Source organism: Varroa destructor, unplaced genomic scaffold, assembly GCF_002443255.2.
Source record: "Varroa destructor unplaced genomic scaffold, Vdes_3.0 BEIS01000002.1, whole genome shotgun sequence".
NCBI lineage: Eukaryota > Metazoa > Arthropoda > Arachnida > Mesostigmata > Varroidae > Varroa > Varroa destructor.
Window position 1 is genome coordinate 36,145,107 of NW_019211455.1, and position 18,905 is coordinate 36,164,011.

General features: G+C 39.2%; 1 protein-coding gene across 4 annotated transcripts; it reads right to left on the bottom strand.

Annotated features, from left to right (window-relative positions):
• Positions 1-2,185: 2,185 nt before the first annotated feature.
• LOC111244747 (sodium-dependent glucose transporter 1A-like) lies at positions 2,186-15,732 on the bottom strand. Of its 4 annotated transcripts, none has more exons than XR_015320464.1 (7): positions 15,362-15,732; positions 8,493-8,638; positions 6,644-6,783; positions 5,417-6,171; positions 4,849-5,017; positions 3,980-4,115; positions 3,670-3,809 (listed from the first exon to the last, which is right to left on the bottom strand). XR_015320464.1 is itself a non-coding variant. In XM_022792127.2 (6 exons), the coding sequence occupies exons 1-6, from the start codon at positions 15,479-15,481 to the stop codon at positions 3,679-3,681; spliced, it is 1,461 nt and encodes a 486-aa protein (XP_022647862.2). In that variant the 5' UTR covers positions 15,482-15,731; the 3' UTR covers positions 2,186-3,678. The 4 variants fall into 4 exon arrangements, 2 of the variants coding, with proteins under 2 accessions (XP_022647862.2, XP_086835481.1); XR_002671049.2 differs by having other exon boundaries at positions 3,980-4,151; XM_022792127.2 differs by lacking the exon at positions 3,980-4,115 and having other exon boundaries at positions 2,186-3,809; positions 15,362-15,731.
• Between the last annotated feature and the right edge of the window lie 3,173 nt (positions 15,733-18,905).

Consider the following 18,905-nt stretch of genomic DNA (forward strand, 5'->3'; position numbering starts at 1 on the left):
CAAATATTTCAACGAATTTTTTTTTGTGTAAGTGCTAGGGGTGTCATATCGGGCAATCGTATTTACAATAATGTGTTACATTAATTACAACTTTAACTTGGGATCTAAACTGGGCACTAGTCGTTTATGCTTTCATGGTTCCTCGCATACCCTCTTAATATTAATGGTGCGTCAAGCCATACTCATATATGTAGACTCCTCAAATTGTCGCCTAAAAACGCTATATACAGAAAATTTCGATGAGATAAAATTTTGACCTGACTGACCAAAAGCTTCAAAAATGGTCAAAAATTCTTATCATTAGAGCTTATCTGGATAATCAAATCGGCAATAGATATTCTCCTTCCGAAGACAGATTCCGACTGATCTACCGAAAATCCAAGATTATTAAAACTCGCTTTTTCTCCTTTTTTTATTATTAATTTATTATTTTCGAGCCTTTTAAATCTAAACCTTATTGAATACCTTCCACTTCGTCTTATGGCTTCCTTCCTCGTGTGTTTCAAAAGTTCCATGGAACCTGGGAATAACATATACCGTGGATATCGAGTAAAAAAGTAATAGGATTTTTATTTCCTGTAAACGTTTATCGTGCGTGGAAAATGGCTGATATAAGAGTCGATTTCTGCAAGTACGATGCACTGTTTTCGTCATGGCTATAAATATTAGCCGCCGACTTAGTAATGGCTCAAGTGAGTCAACTATCTAGTGGTCCTAATAAAAAACTAGGAACACCATAAGCGTTTATCTTTAGTCTGATCTAGACACCATACAAAGCTGCATGCGCGATATATCAATATTTAATTCAGCCATTTCAAAATAACCGTGCCTTCTGTGCTAAATGACAGGTAGCTATGTTTTCTAAAAAAGGGCTAAATAGGAACCGGCAACAGATTGCCTTAAATCTCGAAAAAAAATTTATGGTATGGAAAACTTTGAATTTTTTAAATGTTCCTTGAATAATTTTCCTTACATACATCTTGCGTCTAAAACGCAAGTTTGGGCCATATCATAATCATAATGAACGATACAACTCTAAACCGTCTAAATAATTTGAACGGTGGTAGCGGCCTGAACCGCCCGCCAGGATTTCGATCAAATCAATGGTCTATTCACTTAAGCATATTTTGAATTTAGACTTTTTGAAGTGATCAAAGTTTATCACACTCTAGTTCAAGTCGAAACGGTTATTTTGAACAACGCTGAACTAAGTAAGAACCTCTCTATGCATAAATAAAACAGTGTTCACTTTGAATTGTTTAGAGTTAAGGAAATTTAGCTTTCATCAGAAGGAGTTTGCTTTTACAATCCAGCTTAGTGAGCGAAATAGATATTAGGAAATAATATATCGTTATAAGTGTATAAAAACCTATTGAATCAAGTCGTCTCTTTATTTTAATATTTATTTTTAATAAATATTAAAATATAAAATAAAGATATTAGAACATAGTAATAGCCAATAAAATTGAAGCATAGGGAATCATAAACCTATAAGGTCACAACTCCGTCTTTACTATTCCGTTGCGAATACGTAATCCACTAGTTGCTGTTATTTTAGTGCCATAGGAAAACTGGCCAAGTTTCGTATATTGTTTTAATAGGGACTCGGAACGACGACAGGATTGTCTTTGCTGAAAAAAAAAAAGTTATAAAAAATGCCTGTTAAGAAGAAAACTACAATGACTTTGTTGAAGAAATCTATTCGTCGTACGAAGATCAAACAATTTACTAGCCCCTGGTGGGCATCAATTTAACTATAAACGGAAACACAAAACAATAATAAAATTTTTTTGATGTAGTGTAAAGAGGCTAAAAAATAACCAGGGTTTTTGCCCAAAGTTTAGGTGTTGCGGTATTCAAATGACTCTTGCTTTATATAAGATTGTTCACCTATTCCTAAAAACCACTTCCATTTTCTAAAAGTCAAAAGGTGGCAATAACAACTTCGGAACAAAGCATTGTTGAAGTAACATGTCGACACCAATAACACTTATTGGTTTAGCATTTTTTTTTTTTTTTTATCTGTAAAAAGATTTCGAACTCTCGACGAACCAGAATATCGTATAATCTGTAGACCTTCAGCATTTTTTTTCTAAATGACGCAATGAACGGTATAAAACCTTAAACTTTAGGTAAGGTGCTTTTATTTATCACTACAATCAATTCATTAATCAACAACACATAGTTACTATGGAACACATTGGAATCATGATTTTATTTTTACTTTTCGTATATTTAAATAAAGCCATTCGAATCATCATACGTAACACCGCTATTTGTGAACTGACATTAAGTAAAAACTGTACAGTGTCTTGAATATTAACAAAACTGCTGATGACTATAATGCAGCTGTTTGTAACAGCGCGAACAATCCTACTTCATTTCTCCTTTTTTTTGACCAAATCGTTAAAAAATTAACTTCTGTATACACTTTTTTTGAACTACTCTAGTTGAGTGTATCACAGGTGTCCAAACATTTTAAAAAGATTTATCCACTCGGGTTGACTGGTCACTGGTTGATGCAAAAATGCAACATATTACCCACAGGTGTTGGAGGCTCAACGACACTTTGCTTACCAAAAGACAGTTAAGATCACATTCTGCATATATATATATATATATATATATATATATATACATATACATATATATATATACATATACATATATATATATATACATATACATATACATATATATATATATATACATATATCTATACATATATATATATACATATAGATATATATATATATATATTATAATATATATATATATATATATATATAATTATTAAGAAGGCATAACATTTTACATACACTCCGTTTTTTCCTGTCTACCGCATCTCGTACAACAAAGCTTCAATACGTTCTTCAGTATAACAAATGTGAGTTGCTCTACAAGAATGTGCGCTCTTTACAACTATTGATTTACTAAAACACATTCTCCCATCACAAAACAACAGTTTCACATTTGCTCAGTAAAATACCGCAATAAATGGAGGTATTATATTTCTCTAATGTATGATGTCGGTGTCCTTTCCTGTAAGTTAACCATGATTCGATTGCCTCGTGAAAGCACCTATTACATTGGCATTTTCTCTAGGCCAGATCGAAAGCCTGAGTGCATGCATCTATGTAGGTGTCACTTACATCTGGGTTAGACTAAACCCAGTTGGACGGTAGGTGGCCAAGCCTTCAGTAGTGGCACTTGGGTGATGCTATACGGGTATGTTGTAAAAATTAGATAGTAATGTTTATACCCAATAATGGCTTCTGGCATCAGTGAAACAATGAAGCAACTCAGCCTTGCGGCAAGATCAGCCGTTCAGCGTGTGTTACCCATATTCCTCGACAAAGATGGGACAGATTTAATATGTGACCCAGATTTAGCCTCGGACAAATGCCCAAATGTGTCATACTATCTAACATTAACAAACCTTGCTCTCAAGGCTGCTAGCATACGCTCTTTTTACGTCCAAGGCTGCACATCTCACTTGTTGTTTTCTCATGTTACTGCTGAGGTTGAGCAGAGACAACAGAAACTTCTATACATCTTCAATGTGTTATCCATCAAGGAACATTTCTGGTAACAATTGATGCGTTTGGGTTCTTCGACGTGAAACGCTTCCATGATGATCTAAGTTTCTTCCAACATGTTATTAATAGCACGAGAATTTCACATTTTAGCAATGGCAACGGAAGTCTTCTCACCCTTTTCGGCATCGACTCCGCGATTGTCATCCATTTCCACAGGAACGACAACCATGGATTTTCGAGCAGTCATCGTGCTCGTGATCGCCCACATTGCTGCAATACCATACCATTTGATTAGATCACAGCAAACCTTTATTCATTCATTCATGTATACATATATATTCAGGATTTCACACATTTCTGATAGTCAGACGGTATGATTGTCGGAAATTGATAATTACCATTCACCGCGATTATAGCTTCAACTTGGGACTACTACTAACCAGTCATTTGCAAGGTGTTCTCTTCAGTCCGCAGAAAACTTTTTTGTCGTAACTGCACTTTATACGTCATGGGTAGGTGTAAACTCACTGAGGTGTGAATCAAATACGCTACGAAAAATTCCGTTGAACTTTTGAGCTGATAGCGAACCGAACATCCCAAAGAGGCAAGGGCCTTGAAAGCGGCCAAAAAATACGAAGAGAAACGAGAAGGCTCAAAAAAACAGCACGTTGCTTATCTTGACGATCTAGTCAGCAATATTCGCCATTCTAAAACGGCTTCTAATATACATCAAAATTTCGATGTATCAAAATTGGTCTGTTCTAGGAATTTTTTAAACTGTTTGATAAAAAATGCTATCAAAGATCTTCCAGTTTGCTGCATAAGAATCATTCGGATCTTGGAAGACCATATGAAAACTGGTGATAACGTAGAGCGTCGATTTCGGGTAAAACTTAGTCTTAGTGGAAGTTCGTCCAGCACGGATATTGCATATACATTTTGTGCTATTGTCGGATATAATGTTGGATAATAGAGCTATTCTTTTTGTTCAAACTTTAAAAACGACGAATTACTATTTACTATGATAGCTTTGTTGTTTAGTCATAGAAAAAACTGGCTTTTTTATGGTACGTGGAGTACAAGTGAACGTATGTCGTGACGATGACCAGTACACCCTATATACATGCACATACACATTCATTACATTATACATATATGCGAATTGATGATTAATGTTCTCAAAAGCAAGGTAGGATGGGTCTATGGCGAAAGTTTCCAGGTATATATTGTACATGACGTCGTGCTTGAGAGGCCTTTTTGAAGAACAGATACGATATAATAAACGTGATTGCCATATCTATATACCGACCTGCCATAATGCCTGTGAGTATGCAAGTGATTGCAGTACAGGTATACATAAGAATCATAGGATTTTCGTCGATGAAGCGGCCTACAATAAATGGAGGGGCCATTCCACCAGACCCAGAGAATACCGTCGACACGGACATCATCTTGTTGGACAAAGCCATGTACTCGACCTAAGTGTATGATAGCGCCACAGTAACAAAAAAACAAATGATAAAAATTCCGACTAACCAAGGCTAGAAGTGCTAGTAGGGTAATAGATCACTATTATAGCGTAGTGCAGAGCAAAGGTATAGCTAGGTGTATTGAGTTTTGACGGTCACAATGGCTAGTTCAAAGACCGTACTGTTCAAATAAAGTTATAAAAGACGTCTGTTCAAATCGCAAGCTCGCCGCTCAAGCCTTTGGTTACAGATATTCCAGGTATTTTGCTCCTTGTACGCGTAAACAACATCTGCACTGCTAAATGAATGATTCATCGTCTGAAGTTATAAAATTACATAGAACAATATGTCCTCTGCCACTGCTGAGCAATAATTAATTTAATGAGAAGATTAAAGAAAAATTCTTACCGTCCAAGTGATGGCCGTTGCAAACATCCCAGCGGCACCAATGCCGACGAGTGCAGCGCAAACCCATACCATAATTCGACTTGTTTCGCCGAACCAAAGGAACAGAAAAAAGGCAGCAAGGCTCATTGCATGCTCTGTAAACATCATACAACGCGGTGAGGAGTGCAGAGCCCAGAAGGCCGAAAATACCCGCGACATAGTAAATGTTGTCCAAAATAACGATGACAGATAGGAGGCCTGCGTTTTGGTAAACTGGAGTTTGCTTTTCACTGCAAACGCCGATAACATTTGGCCAAGACACGACTCCAGCGCCACGTATATCATCAAGTAGAACGAAAGACACATCAACAAGGAATAACGTTTCAGAGCTGATGGCTGCGGTTCATCACCTTCAGCTTTCTTCTGTGGCTTAGGATCACGTGGATCAATGCAATAGAATACAAGCATTGATACAAAGAGCATGAAGTGGATGGCGGCGATCAATCCGTACGGCACTTCGATACGTGAAGGACGAAGGTACAGCTGAGTAGGTAGAGTGTTGTTAATAATCGGGTCAACCATAGGATCAAATAGATCGATGGAGCGTGGCATATGCGAATGTGCTATTGACGCACTTGCGTCCTTGTGATGTAAACTAAGAAAGGGCTCAGCTACAATAGGGGATAACAGGCCGCCGACACCGAATGCAAAATGATAAATCTGCAACATTGGGCCATTTTTATTACCCCACAAGTTGATGATCCAGATGTTGGCTCCTGCAAAATCAGTCCAAACGACAAATAATGTTCATTTGTCGAGCAACAATTTCGCAGTAAATCTTTTACATACTGCTTATTTGGTATGCCCTTTAAATTTGTGTACGACAATAAGGCTATTGTAATGTTATTTACAAGCGAAATTTCTGATGTTGTTGTTTATGATGATTTCAAGAAAAAAATTAATTTATTTATGGTATACTTTTGTTTGTTATGTTATTACGTTTTCCTATCTAAGAACTTATTCAGTGTTTAGAATTTATTGGGATGCTGTACGGCGATGTCGAACATAAAGCCTGAAGCTGAGGACCAGGCACTTTAACTGGCTTTGTCATAAATTTCCTTAAAATTAATTGTTAATATAAAATGTAAAACAAAACTTTAAATTATCCAAGTACTCAGCGCGAGTATGCTTCTTTTTTTCATTTACATTCTTATGATATTAGATTCAACAGAGTTCTATGTTATTTACCAGTGTCGAAGATTCCTACGGTAAGACCGTAGACAAGTGTTACTCCATAAGCTAACGTTAGGGTTGGACAGACAGGAATTAGGCAGATGGCGATAGACGCAATAAAGAATGCTGTTGTGATCAAGACCTGCATGTTGAACCTGGTCGAATAAAAAATAACAAAAACAAAAGAACAAAGAATGTATATTATTGCTCTATGCTATTAGCGATGCTCCTCGTTGTCCTTTTATGTACCTTGAAATTGTACATTGGTCATCCATTATATATATATAAGTGTACAGGTAATATATGATTGATTATCTATTATTTATATTTAGGATCAACTTGCAATGTCATCTCTAAGTGAATAGACGATGTCAGTAGATCCTATTGGACTAAGATACGTAAAGCACAATATTTCTTCTGCACTTCTGTGATGTTCTCCGACATTTTTCTACGACGTTTGAAAAAAAGTTAAAAGCACGTTTTACTTAAATCTTTCAGTGGTTTGCAGCATGATTAGCGTCAGTACGACTGTCGTTTGTTATAATGGTATAATTCACACGAATCAAATTGACAAGAATATAGCTTTACTATCGCTAAAATATTCGTCGACATGGAAAACACAGAAAAGGGTGCAGGCTTCTTGAGTGCCTGCTTCAAAAGGCATTTCGTAGCTATATACACGTCATTGATCCTTGGCAGCATCACATCTAGTCTCGTGTCCTCGAGGTATCGCTCTTGATCGAGTGCCTCTTCTTCCTTGTCAGTAGAGTAGTTAAATATTATACGCAACGAGATACTGATAACAGGTCAAAGTACCGACAAGCTATGCCGCCAATAAATGCGAGACATTTATCGTTCAAGTATTCATGGGCAAACTTGAGGGCATGCTTCTTCACTGCCGAGCAAATTCAGCTCAAGAGAGGGGCTATGCGTACTAGTACTTGTTAACTGCTTGTGGTTCTGGCTACCTCAAATGTCGATTGATGCTGGATGCCGCCAACCATCTCGGTTAAGTCAAGGTACGCCCAACAACGCGCTACAGATTTCCTTACAGGACTAAATGGCAGCAGCACAAGTCGATAGCACAAGGAGGATAAGTGAAGAAACTACAAATGCTTTCGTACTCCGAACCTATCAATGTCCACCATTGACTAGGCCACTGTTATATTTGGCGGTTAGTCTACTGTGGTATAAATGATAGCAGCGTCTATCCCTTTTGCTTCTAACGTTTGTTGCAATAGGCATCACTTTAGTGGATCCGCACTCACATATCTCGTAACCGCCAGCAAGATAACCAGGCTCACAATCATCATCATCGGATCGTCGGCAACAGCCCGAGCGACACCGTCAAAGTGGCCCTAATAGACGTCAGCTTCGTACAGACGATGCCGTGAATTTCAACAAGATGCGACAATGAACGCATCAGCCGATTTAATAAACCGCTTGCTGTAGCATAGCATTAATAATAATAATTAAAAAAAAACAAACGCAGATCGATATCGACATTTAGATCACTGCCTTCTGATCATCGACCAGACACTTCCCGGGTTGCATTAATCAGGAATGAAATTAGGAATGTCGGATTACGATACAAAAAAAACACCTGCATCCATGTCTTTTTTATTAATAAGTAAGCTAAATATCGATAAATATACCTCTGCTATTAGTTAAATTGATTTTTGTAAAAAAGCCGTTCAGCAAAAAATATGAGCATCACCAATAATAACAGTAAATTTTATGCATTACAAAAAAGCACATGGCTTATGCTTCTACTCCAATACTGGCTGCATGTACTTAAAGTAGGTACAGTTTTAAGAACAATGGTGCATTCATCTTAAAAAATCAAAATGATTTGCAGTAGTACCTGTCAAGAAGCATTCCACCGAAGAAGGAGCCCAGGAGAGCTCCGCAACCTCTGGAGGTGATGATGTGTGACGCGAGGTCGATTCTCGTTTCGTAAACTTCAGTAAGATCCAGAAGTGTCGTCCCAATAACAGATGTCATCAGACCCTATGTTCACAATAAGAAAGACTTCCACCGTGAGCAGCTTTATTCATCTCTGTAAAACCGTAGTCATTTCGCTTCAGCTCAGTCTTACTGCTTTAAAATAAAGCGAAAGAACAAAACCTATGGTTCGTAAGTTGTCTTTTTTTTTTTTTTTTGTCAATATAACTGCAATCGGTACGTGGCCCAGTTGTCCGGCACTGGTTCTCATCTGTTTATGAAGGTAATTTCTATAAGAATCGATAATGTAGCTCTTATTACGCAGTGGTAGTTATATCTTGTTGTTTCAAACATGATTTGTTCTTAGTAAAACTACCTCACTAGTACATGAAGCGAATTTATAGTCAACAGTGAACAATCTGTAAGACTTACATAAATATGATTTTTAAACCTTTCAAAGGTGACAGAGCGAATGTAACACCTGTATTGAACCTCTCTTATCCCCTCTCACAATCGTCACATCTTTCTACAGTTTCCTAGTAAGCTTACACGATAATATGTCTAATTAATGCTCTGTAATAGCCTGACCGATTTTTAATACTCTTGTTACTGATTTTGTTTTCAGGCGTCAGGTTCATAAGGAGAGGTCCTAAAAATGGTCTGAATAGATGGACAGTGCAGAATACAGTATTGTTCCAATCTCCGTTAACCTCATTATTTGATTTCGAAACAGCAACTATAATGTATCGCTATCACCGTCGTGCGTTGCCTGCGCCTAGCAGTAGACTAGAATGCGCTAACTGATTGAAATGTTATACTGGTATTGCCACAACAAATTTTTTTGCCAACCGAAACCGTCTGCAATAACGTAAGTTCTTAACTTTCGACTGAAAATTGAGTGATACCTGTTTACTGAAGAAGAGGAAACCAATCGTCGCTAGCACTAACGTAACTCTACCAAGAGGTAAACTTTATTACTTGTTTTTAGCAGTTTTTAAACTTATATACAGCTACAGTGCATTACTAAACGGCTATAGAAAACCAGCCTTAGCCAGCCTGCTCGCCACTTAACCTTCAGGTCAACGTAGTATATCTGCATTTCACAACTCATTGCGTTTGTCTCGTATAATATAGGTACTAGCAAGACATTGCCGTGTTTTAGCGTGTTATCGAGAGTCCTTATCTTGTAATAAAATTCTAGACTTAGTAAGGTGTCTGGAAAATTCCAATTTCCGCAGTTTCCAGGTCCGCAATGCATCGTTTTTCTGCGCCGTTCGTGTCGCAGGGGAGCTGGTCAAACACGAACGAATTAAGCGATCGAGCTTTTCCACTACGCACACACTTCAGAAACGGGCAGACTCAAATACTACGGATTGTTCTGTTAGAGCTAGGTATCTTTACTCCAAAGCCCACGCTCGCAGACTATATGACAAATATCTGATTTTAACACGCGTATAATTTTAGCTGTAGCAATTCCACTTCTGAAAAACGTATGGCTATCTCTGACCTCAAGTTGATCAGCCTATTGTATCTCTTACGTGCGATTATTGTTAAGCAGACTCATAAATAATTCCACTGTCGATTATATCTGATCGACGTCGGACTGTTTGAGGCAGCATCTTAAATGGGTTGCTTCGATGTCGCATGTTGTCATCTCTATTGGGCTAAGCAACAGATGGGGTTTTACTATGGCAGCAAGGGAACGTAACTATCAAATACAAGAGCTATATGTTTGGCTTGAAGTTCGCATTTTTCTGAAGTTTGATTCATTGTCCTGCAGAAATAGAAGGCTCAACACACTGGAAGCGCTATTCGTACACAAGATCTATACTGCCTGTTGGGCCTACTGGGCTTTTGGATATGTATAAGTGTATCCGAAAATACATCCGAAGCGAAGTTTAAGGAATTTTGTATATCTGCGTGCGTCTTGCTTCCTCTCGGATGTATCTTCGAATTGAGAGAGGTGAAAAGTATTAATGAAACAAACGAGTAGCCTTTGTTTTTGAAAGTTGTCACGTTCATGTTTACGTGAATCATAGTGTAGCCGAGACGAATTAACATCTTCAAATTAAGGTATCGAAGTATACAGAAGAAACCATCAAGCAAGGCTCTTTCAGCTATGGAAACAGTTTAATCATCTACAATAGTATAAACAATGCAGCCGGGACAGCACAGATTTTCTCTGTCGTAACTCCCACAAAGTTTGCATCTCTTGTTGCAATTCGATTCTCCTGACGTCAGCTATTGATGTCGTGAAGTCGATGATGAGATGCGCATAAGTAATGAAAGTTCAGGCTTACTTCTGTGTCTATTAATAACGCCTACCTGATCGTGAAATGGTAGCGATTTCACTTGTTACGTTGAGAAGTCCAACTTTGCTTAGTTAATGAGACAAAATCTAGTTTTTTCCTTGCTGCCCTTAAAAACAGTACGTGTATACTCCAACTAAAAAGACGGTTTCAGGTCTTTACTAGTTGATCGATGACTTTTGTGCATAACGATCATAGGTACAACGGGGCAAAAATTGTTCGAAAATAGCTCGATGGTTCTTCCTAGCTAAATTGAAGCGCATATAGTCGACAGTGTTCGTTAAAAAAAATAGCCCTTTGCTGGGAGAACAGGTAGCTCGTGTCGGTTGTATCGCTCCATGGAAGCGACCCCGATCGAGTTTGACCCACATTGATACGATATGAGGCAGATTTCTTAAACGACCGCTGCCAGTTCTTCAGAAGCATGTGTGGTGTCATTTGCATAAAATTTAGAACTTACTAAATTATTCATTACGATAACTGGGCCATTAAGACTACTAAAAAATCCTCCCGATTTACCTAAGCATCGTACAAAGGAGGCATCAAATAGCATTCATGAAAGATCATAAACTTATATTAATATAAATAATAAATAAGCGATAAAATAGTGCTAGAGCATTTTATAATTTCGTTCTACGTATGGTCCTTGTAGCGGTTCGTGCCCCATATGCGTAGTTATAAAGTAACAGCCAGACAATCAAGGGATATTTAATTACTTCCGCCTGACACAAATAGTACAGCAATTTATTAGTTTGACCCACTTTGGCAGCGAAAACAGTTCTGTGTACCACGAGTCAATACGTCGCTAACGTGTATATCTAGCAATACATTTTATCAGTCTGCTTCATTTTTTAATTGGATAGCGCAGAAAGGTAAACAGCACTATAAATAAATAACTATTTGCGTATTGTAGATAAGATGGATGTTACATGATTAGCAATATAAGATTATAATTTACAGACGGGCTACAGATAGTGAATGATGTTTATATGGATACGTTTCGCAGCAGACTGTTTCCCCTCTGCTGCCCAGAAAATAGGATCACCCACGTCCGGGTCTGACACGCCAGCGCTGTTACATCACAAAGCGTTGATAACAATTCGACAGTCTGTACGCTTTTATCGAGCTGCAAAGGATGCGATACGCAATACGGTGCAGAACGTACCACTGCACATTGCAGCTGAAAATCGGACTATCCTACATTATACGTCACGTTCCCAACGCTACTGGTTATTCAACGGTGGACTGGGTATATACAGGCCAAAGGCAACGGAAGCCAGTTCCATCGGTCAGGTAATTGTATTTCTATGATACACACGTGCACAAGTGCATTTGTTTAGCTGATTTATTCCCATTTCTCGTTATATAGGTAAACAACAAAAAAATATCATTCAGTCCAGTTAGACATGTGGTGACAAAGTGGATTCAATACGACATGTTTACATAATGTTTGGCCGGCTTTTGCACTGCCGTAACAAGCATGTACACGTACATGTGGTGCCCTAGACATCGATTTAAGTCGATCCTGGAGGCAAACCCGAGGCTCAGACGATTACTTTAATACATAACCGGTAAAGCAAAACCATACGAATTTGTTCAAATTATACCATTGAGTAATAAAGCAGTCACCATTGGATAAAATATTATATATATATATAGCTTGCACTAATGTGGGCATCCAGGCGACACGACGACGACGTGCAACTAAGGGTACTGTTGCAAAACGCTTCTGCAGATAAAACAAGGCCGAAAGCCAATATATATAGACAGGCCGCCTAGTACGCGACCTAGCTACAGCATGGGCAGAATTCTGAAATATAGGCCTGGGCAGTGAAACGTACTCAGGGCGTCGGCCGCGACTGTCCTGCTTTCGACGTCAACTACTGAGCACCGATTCGTACCACAGCTACGTGGCTGGATCTGGAGCGAAGGGTTCCGCCTGCTACATCTCTCTAAGTCACTCTCACCCTCTTTCTCGCCACTTCGGTGGAAAGAGCCAAAAGCGGCCCGATTTGGAGTAAAGATAGGGAAGCACGGCTTCGTTGGACTCGGTGTTACATCGACCAGTTCAGTCCGGTTAGATCTGGTCAGTTCTGCTCTTTGCAAAGTTCAACGTGCGGCAATAGCCCAGGGAGACGGTTGTGGGGCCGCAGCCACCTCGACACATTCGAGTGAGAATAAACCATGCACGAACGTAATACATAGAAATGTTCAAACGCTCGTTCCGTCGTACGACAAAAATGCGGCGTCATAGCCAGCAGCTCTCCTCGATACGGCGTTACAGCCTTGATCTAAGAATAATCGGCAAGCTGAACTGAAAGCAGACTCACCTTGCGCAAGCGCAACTCTTCTAAATGGGCTAGAGCACTTCGTAAATGAAAACAGTAGTAAGATATAGCTGCCAGAAACGAGTAACGACGAGCTAGGGTTCTACAAGGATGGGTACTTAGGCACAGGAGAGCTTTTACTCGAAGCAACTCATTGCTAGGTGGAAAGCTATTGGTACCAAGATGTCTTCATAACAGGATCGAAATCTACCCTCAGAGCGTTTTGCCACAGAGAACATTACTGCCGAAATGTGATTAATGTCTACTTCAGTTAGAGCAATTACCGGATGTAGCAAATAAAATTTTGCAGAACGAGTTCCGTTTTCTCTTGTCGTCTTGCGCTGCGTTTCAATGACCAGGAAGCCACAAAGTACAGCCAATGCTCATTGTTGTCACACCATTATACATACTTATTTACTTCGAACTATACGACCTAATCAAATCTATACAGAATTCAGTAAATTTTAAGTATGATTCTGTTTGCTTAGTTCTTAAATCGGCATAGCGTGGCAATTCAAGTGATTTTTACTATTTTGGTGCTGCAACATTCGTAGGCAAGCTTATAACGGGGAACAGCTGCCATTATACATCAGTACGCGATACCACCGTGCCGCGGTGATCTCTTTCCCCAATCCAGAACGGCAACGTGAAACGTTTGAAAAAGCAGGCAGGATGAAAATGTAGCTTCGTTACAACACACGCCCAGGCGAGAATACCCAACAGACGAAAAAAAAAATTGTACACGTACAATTCGGCTTCTCATCTTTGTCTGGCGTATCCATCTGTTGCTGGTGTACACTGCCCGAAGCGAAAAGGTATGCATTTGGTTACCTGTGACCCTAATAAGACTCGATCAAATCCTCACAAGTAAAGCACATCTAATACGCAAAGGTCATTTAAAAAAAGCGCTGATCTTCTCTCTGAAGATTTCTTCAAATAGCAGCATTAAATGGGCAAAGCTCAAGAATGATTTAGATAGCTGCGTCTATTAAAAACCGGTGGCGTGGCCGTCAAACAAGTCTGGGCATCAGACGGGAAGATAAGCCAATAAAATGAAGTAACAGAGCGCGATTAGTGATACATGATAACGCCGTATCCTCCCTTGCCATGTTGAGCTCTTAAAAGCTTGCTTAAAAAAGCAATTCTATCGTAGCTATGTTCAATGAGAAAATTCGATCACCGTATAAACTATTCGTTGCTTTTGCTGCAGGGGAAACTTCGATTTCAAGTCTTTGAATCTAATTATGCTAAAACTACCCGCGATGTTATAATGCAGAATAGTTACTATCTTCATAGTTGTGGCGAAACTACTTGTCCCGCTAAGTTTCGAGTTCATGGGCTTGCAATATTTTGAAACTATACCAGTAGAAACAAAAAAAAATGTTACAACTCCTTAACTCAACCCTGGACTGATTGAACCGATGAATAGATTTTACGTTTCTCACTCAAACCCTTGTGTGGACATCATTGCAGTCAAATACACTATGAATGACTTGAAGAGAACACAGCAGGAAGCAGATTTTATACTATCTAAATTCAAAAATGGTATCGTATCCTTGACCTAAAGGACGCACTCAAGCGGGTTTTGAGTTCGCCAAGAATCTCTTTCAGCCACTTTTAAAGGAGGATAATTATTAGATAAGCTTGTATCTCTTACCTTTAAGATCCTTATGGTATCACTTTTTTATCCGACATATTTTTCTTTGGGGCCCGAACTCGAGGTAAAATTGTACGATTCGAATCAAAAAGGTGACAACAACCTCGAAGAAAAGAGAATGAGCGACGACAGATAATGCTTGAGCATTAGCAAATGAAAACTTAATGAAAAAAAGCAACAAACAGTGACGCCCATTACTTGTTTAATTACTTACTTTTATATATTAAGTAAGGAATATCACTCTAGCCCTGAATATTTTGATGCTCCCAATTTGAGTGTATTCAATGCTATAAATGAACCGTTCGCTTCTGACTTATACAATATGCAATGCCTCTTTCCCCACCGGAGCAGAGTGGAGACACAGTGTGAGTGTAACACAAGTTTCTAGTTACAGGACCCCTATGAAAGCCGACCGCCGTTTGAAGTTAAACTGAATGACTACATACGAGGACAGCAGGAAAGAAGCTCAAGACATCGTAAAAACAATTCAACTTACCATGCCGAAGCATCCTAGATTAAGGTTTACTGTTTGTCCATATTTTACCAACTTTGATCTTTTTTCTTCGCATTCCTTCTTTTCCGGAACAATCTTGGTTTCGACCATTCCAGACACCATCTTGCAAGCACCAAAGTCTTTACTGAAGGCAGAAAGAAAAATCGAAAATACTGACAAAAGAAACCCGAGGAGCGGCGTTGCTGCTCGTGCTCGTCGTAATAAGACGTACGGTGACGATCACCACGCTCTAGTCAAGCAAGCGTGGCGCAGTGCCTTTCGTCACACTGTAGAGTACGTCGGCGTCTCCTTCTATTTCCTTCAAGAAAACATCCTCTACTCTGCACGGATCCTGAAGTTGCATTGGTCGTCGATCGCGGGCTCCCGAGACCATATCCACCCTTCTTCTCGGCCCCCCTCGCCTCGCTTCGACACGACTCGCCGTCAATGGGGAAGGGCAAAGGCAAACCAGGCCGACGACGACGGAACGAAACCGGCCACTACTAAGCGCAATCGTCTACTACTATGGAGCCATTACACAGACGAAGCAGCGAACCGCCATTCAAATAGCTCCTCCGCGGTTCCTGCTTTACAAACGGCGATGACAGAGCAAAGGTGATGCTGTTGCATACACCATCGTTCGAATTGTAGAAGCAATGATACATATCCGACGAATGCTCTTTCGTATCATGTTGGGAGCATGAGATCAGAAGTTCCCGCGGTTTTTACTGTATAAACATTCTACATCTTTCCTTCTTGTGACAATAAATTATTATGATACTTATCCTTCGTCACTGTTTACAGCTTCCTCCCATATTTTCCTCAAATGATGTACACCATTTATCTTAGAAAAGATTCTCAATCCTGCTTTGAGTTGTTGATCCTTGTCAAAGGTAAAATCGCGAAGGTGCTTTCCAGTGAAGGAAAAAGACGAAAATTCGTCAGCACAAGGTCGGGATAACATGGAGGGTGCAACAAAACATCCCATTCAAAGTCGACGAGGGCAATTTTAACGATGCTTGCCGTGTGTGGTCTCATGCTGTCATGAAGCAGAATAACCTGATCCCGTGCGTCATTGCTATCTCTCCTCTTGAATAAGTTTGTTGATTCGGTGCAAACTGAGCCAAACAACAAATCGATCAACTATCTGCTTCACAGGAAACGGTTTTTAGTAAATCAGATTTCCTAATCCATTAGACGCACAACAACCTTTTTTGGATGAAGGCTTGGTTGAACCCTAGGCGTTGGCTTTTGCTTTACAGCCACCCATTTTAATCTCTAGTTCATATTGACGCACACCACTTGTCATCACTGGTGACAATTTTGTGGAAAAATCGGTGTGACGCTCGACACCGAGCGAGGTACTGAGATTCAGATCCTTTGTTGCATTCAGAGAGAGTTGATGAGGTACCCAAGCTCCATGTTTTTGCGTAATCACAAAAAAACTTAAGGTGGCTTATTTTTTTAGTCGGTTACTAAGTTGTTTGTCGGCTGCCTTCCATCAAAGTAATCTGTCGAATCAAAACTTGAGGTCCCGGATGCTATTTTCCAGATTGGGTAAACCGCTTTCTAGCACTTTGAACGATAGCGTTGTGGCCGTGTAGAAAAAAATATCCCGAGCTCTTCTAGCGTGTTTTCGTCCGCCAATAAATTTCATATATTTTCTTAGTCTATCAGTACAAGCTTAAGCGAGGGCCGCGAACTCTATGATTAACGGTAGTATTTATCGTATCCAGTTCTAAGAAATTAACTATATGTTTTATATATTGATTGTGGTTCAGTATAAAAACATAGGGCCAAACAGTGAAATTTTCTCTAAAAAACTATTTTATCAACAAAGCTATTTGAGTAAATTGTTACACAATCGCGAAAAAGTTTTGAGGTACTAGCGCGCAGACGGTTTTTTTCTATTTCGAATTACATATATTTTCTGAGTTATTTTAATAATGTTGGTTATTTTTTTAACATTGGAGATATCTGCGAAATTCAAGGATATAGTTTTGGTGTAAAATAGTCTAGATTTAAAACCAGTTTCCATGCAAAGGAGATAACAAGAGATAAGGCTTTTTGTGCAAAAAGGCCTAAATCCATTTCCACATGCACTACCATCACAAATGTAGGGGCCTGGATTTTCCAAGAAAAATCCAAAAGAGAAGGTACAGCAACTAACGCTACTATTTGTTCTTCTTATTAAATGAAGTCGCTTTCTTCAAATATAGCTGACTAGTCGTCCAGCCTGTACAAAAGTATAAAAATAGCTTTCTTTTTATTGACGAATACAGCCCAATATAGTCAAACAATAGATTGGTAAGGTAGCCATTTTTTTTCCAGTGCACTTGAAATGGTGTTACTTTTTAGAGAGGGAAATCTTGCCTAGTACATAATCTAGTTGTCTTTCCATTGCTTTTTTCCATCTGTTGGCCGAAAAACAAATTGATCGACTAAAAAAGGAGCCATACATACATACATACATATACAGAGGCGACCCGTTGATCGACCCATTCTCGGATCTCTGCATCTGATCTTGAATAGCCTGTCATCCTTCAAACCCTGCTACATAGATTCGAATCGTTTTAATACGACCAAGGAAAGTCGCTTTTAAAAATGAGAAAAAAGCTGATTGTAAATCGAAGTTCACACTAACGTGAGGACATTACCGTTAATCCAGGTTCCATCTGAGGTCCTTATGTATAGGTCCGGGCCGCCTAGGCACCAAATAGGTTTTTAGATATAGGTATAGAAGTCCCACAGTAGCCGGAGCAAATACGTTAGAGTAAAGCCTGTGTCATAAGCGAGACACAGAGAATTTTTTGATACCTCAGTGAGAGATACCTCAGTATTTTTCCTGTTTTCCATTAAGGCTCATGCGAACTAATGTTGTCATTTAACGGGGATCCTTCGGAACGACCGTTATATTGTAAATGGTTCGACCCGGTTAAGACAATCGGAGTCGAGTCGCAGTCTGCGTTCATGATGTGTTTCAAAACCTCTACATTAATACGCATCCCTCCTTCAAATCATATCAATACCCATACGTTGTCCGTGATGAAGCCTATTCTAGGTGTAGTGTTTATGCTTACCAGGTTTTCGTAAAGGATCGTTTTTTATTCTCAATACCGATTTTATGCGAGAAGTGATATGGACGCAGTAAAACGGTTTGCAATGGCACGTTTTCTGAGTTCATGTGGAATTTACTTCGTTGTTTTTAATAGATTCCTCAATGCGCGTCGCCAGATGGCGACAGTGGTGCGATTAATTTATACATGTGCAGAGAGCTGTTCGGGCAACGGGACCGAATTTTCAGGAAATCGAGCCCGCAGTTCATCTACGCCTTATATCTGCCCGGGGTCGTTACTTGTGATTGAAATAAATATCTTTTTCTATGTCAGCTGTGTATTTTGCAGCGATTAGCTGGTGAAACTGGTTAACTGTACCGCATTATAGCTCTTTGGTCAAATAATTTATTCGCACGGCGAGCTGTTGCAATCAACTAAAATATAAATAGTGCAGCAAACGTAGATTGGTTCATAAAAAGAGCGTGTCAAGC

Excerpts from the sequence above, each read along its gene's own strand:
- LOC111244747 (XM_022792127.2), bottom strand. The coding sequence starts at position 15,481 with ATGGTGTCTGGAATGGTCGAAACCAAGATTGTTCCGGAAAAGAAGGAA. Across the intron at positions 6,784-8,492 it reads GGTGGAATGCTTCTTGACAG|GTTCAACATGCAGGTCTTGA; the intron begins GTACTACTGCAA and ends TTATTCGACCAG. Across the intron at positions 5,018-5,416 it reads CAACGGCCATCACTTGGACG|GTCGAGTACATGGCTTTGTC; the intron begins GTAAGAATTTTT and ends TCATACACTTAG.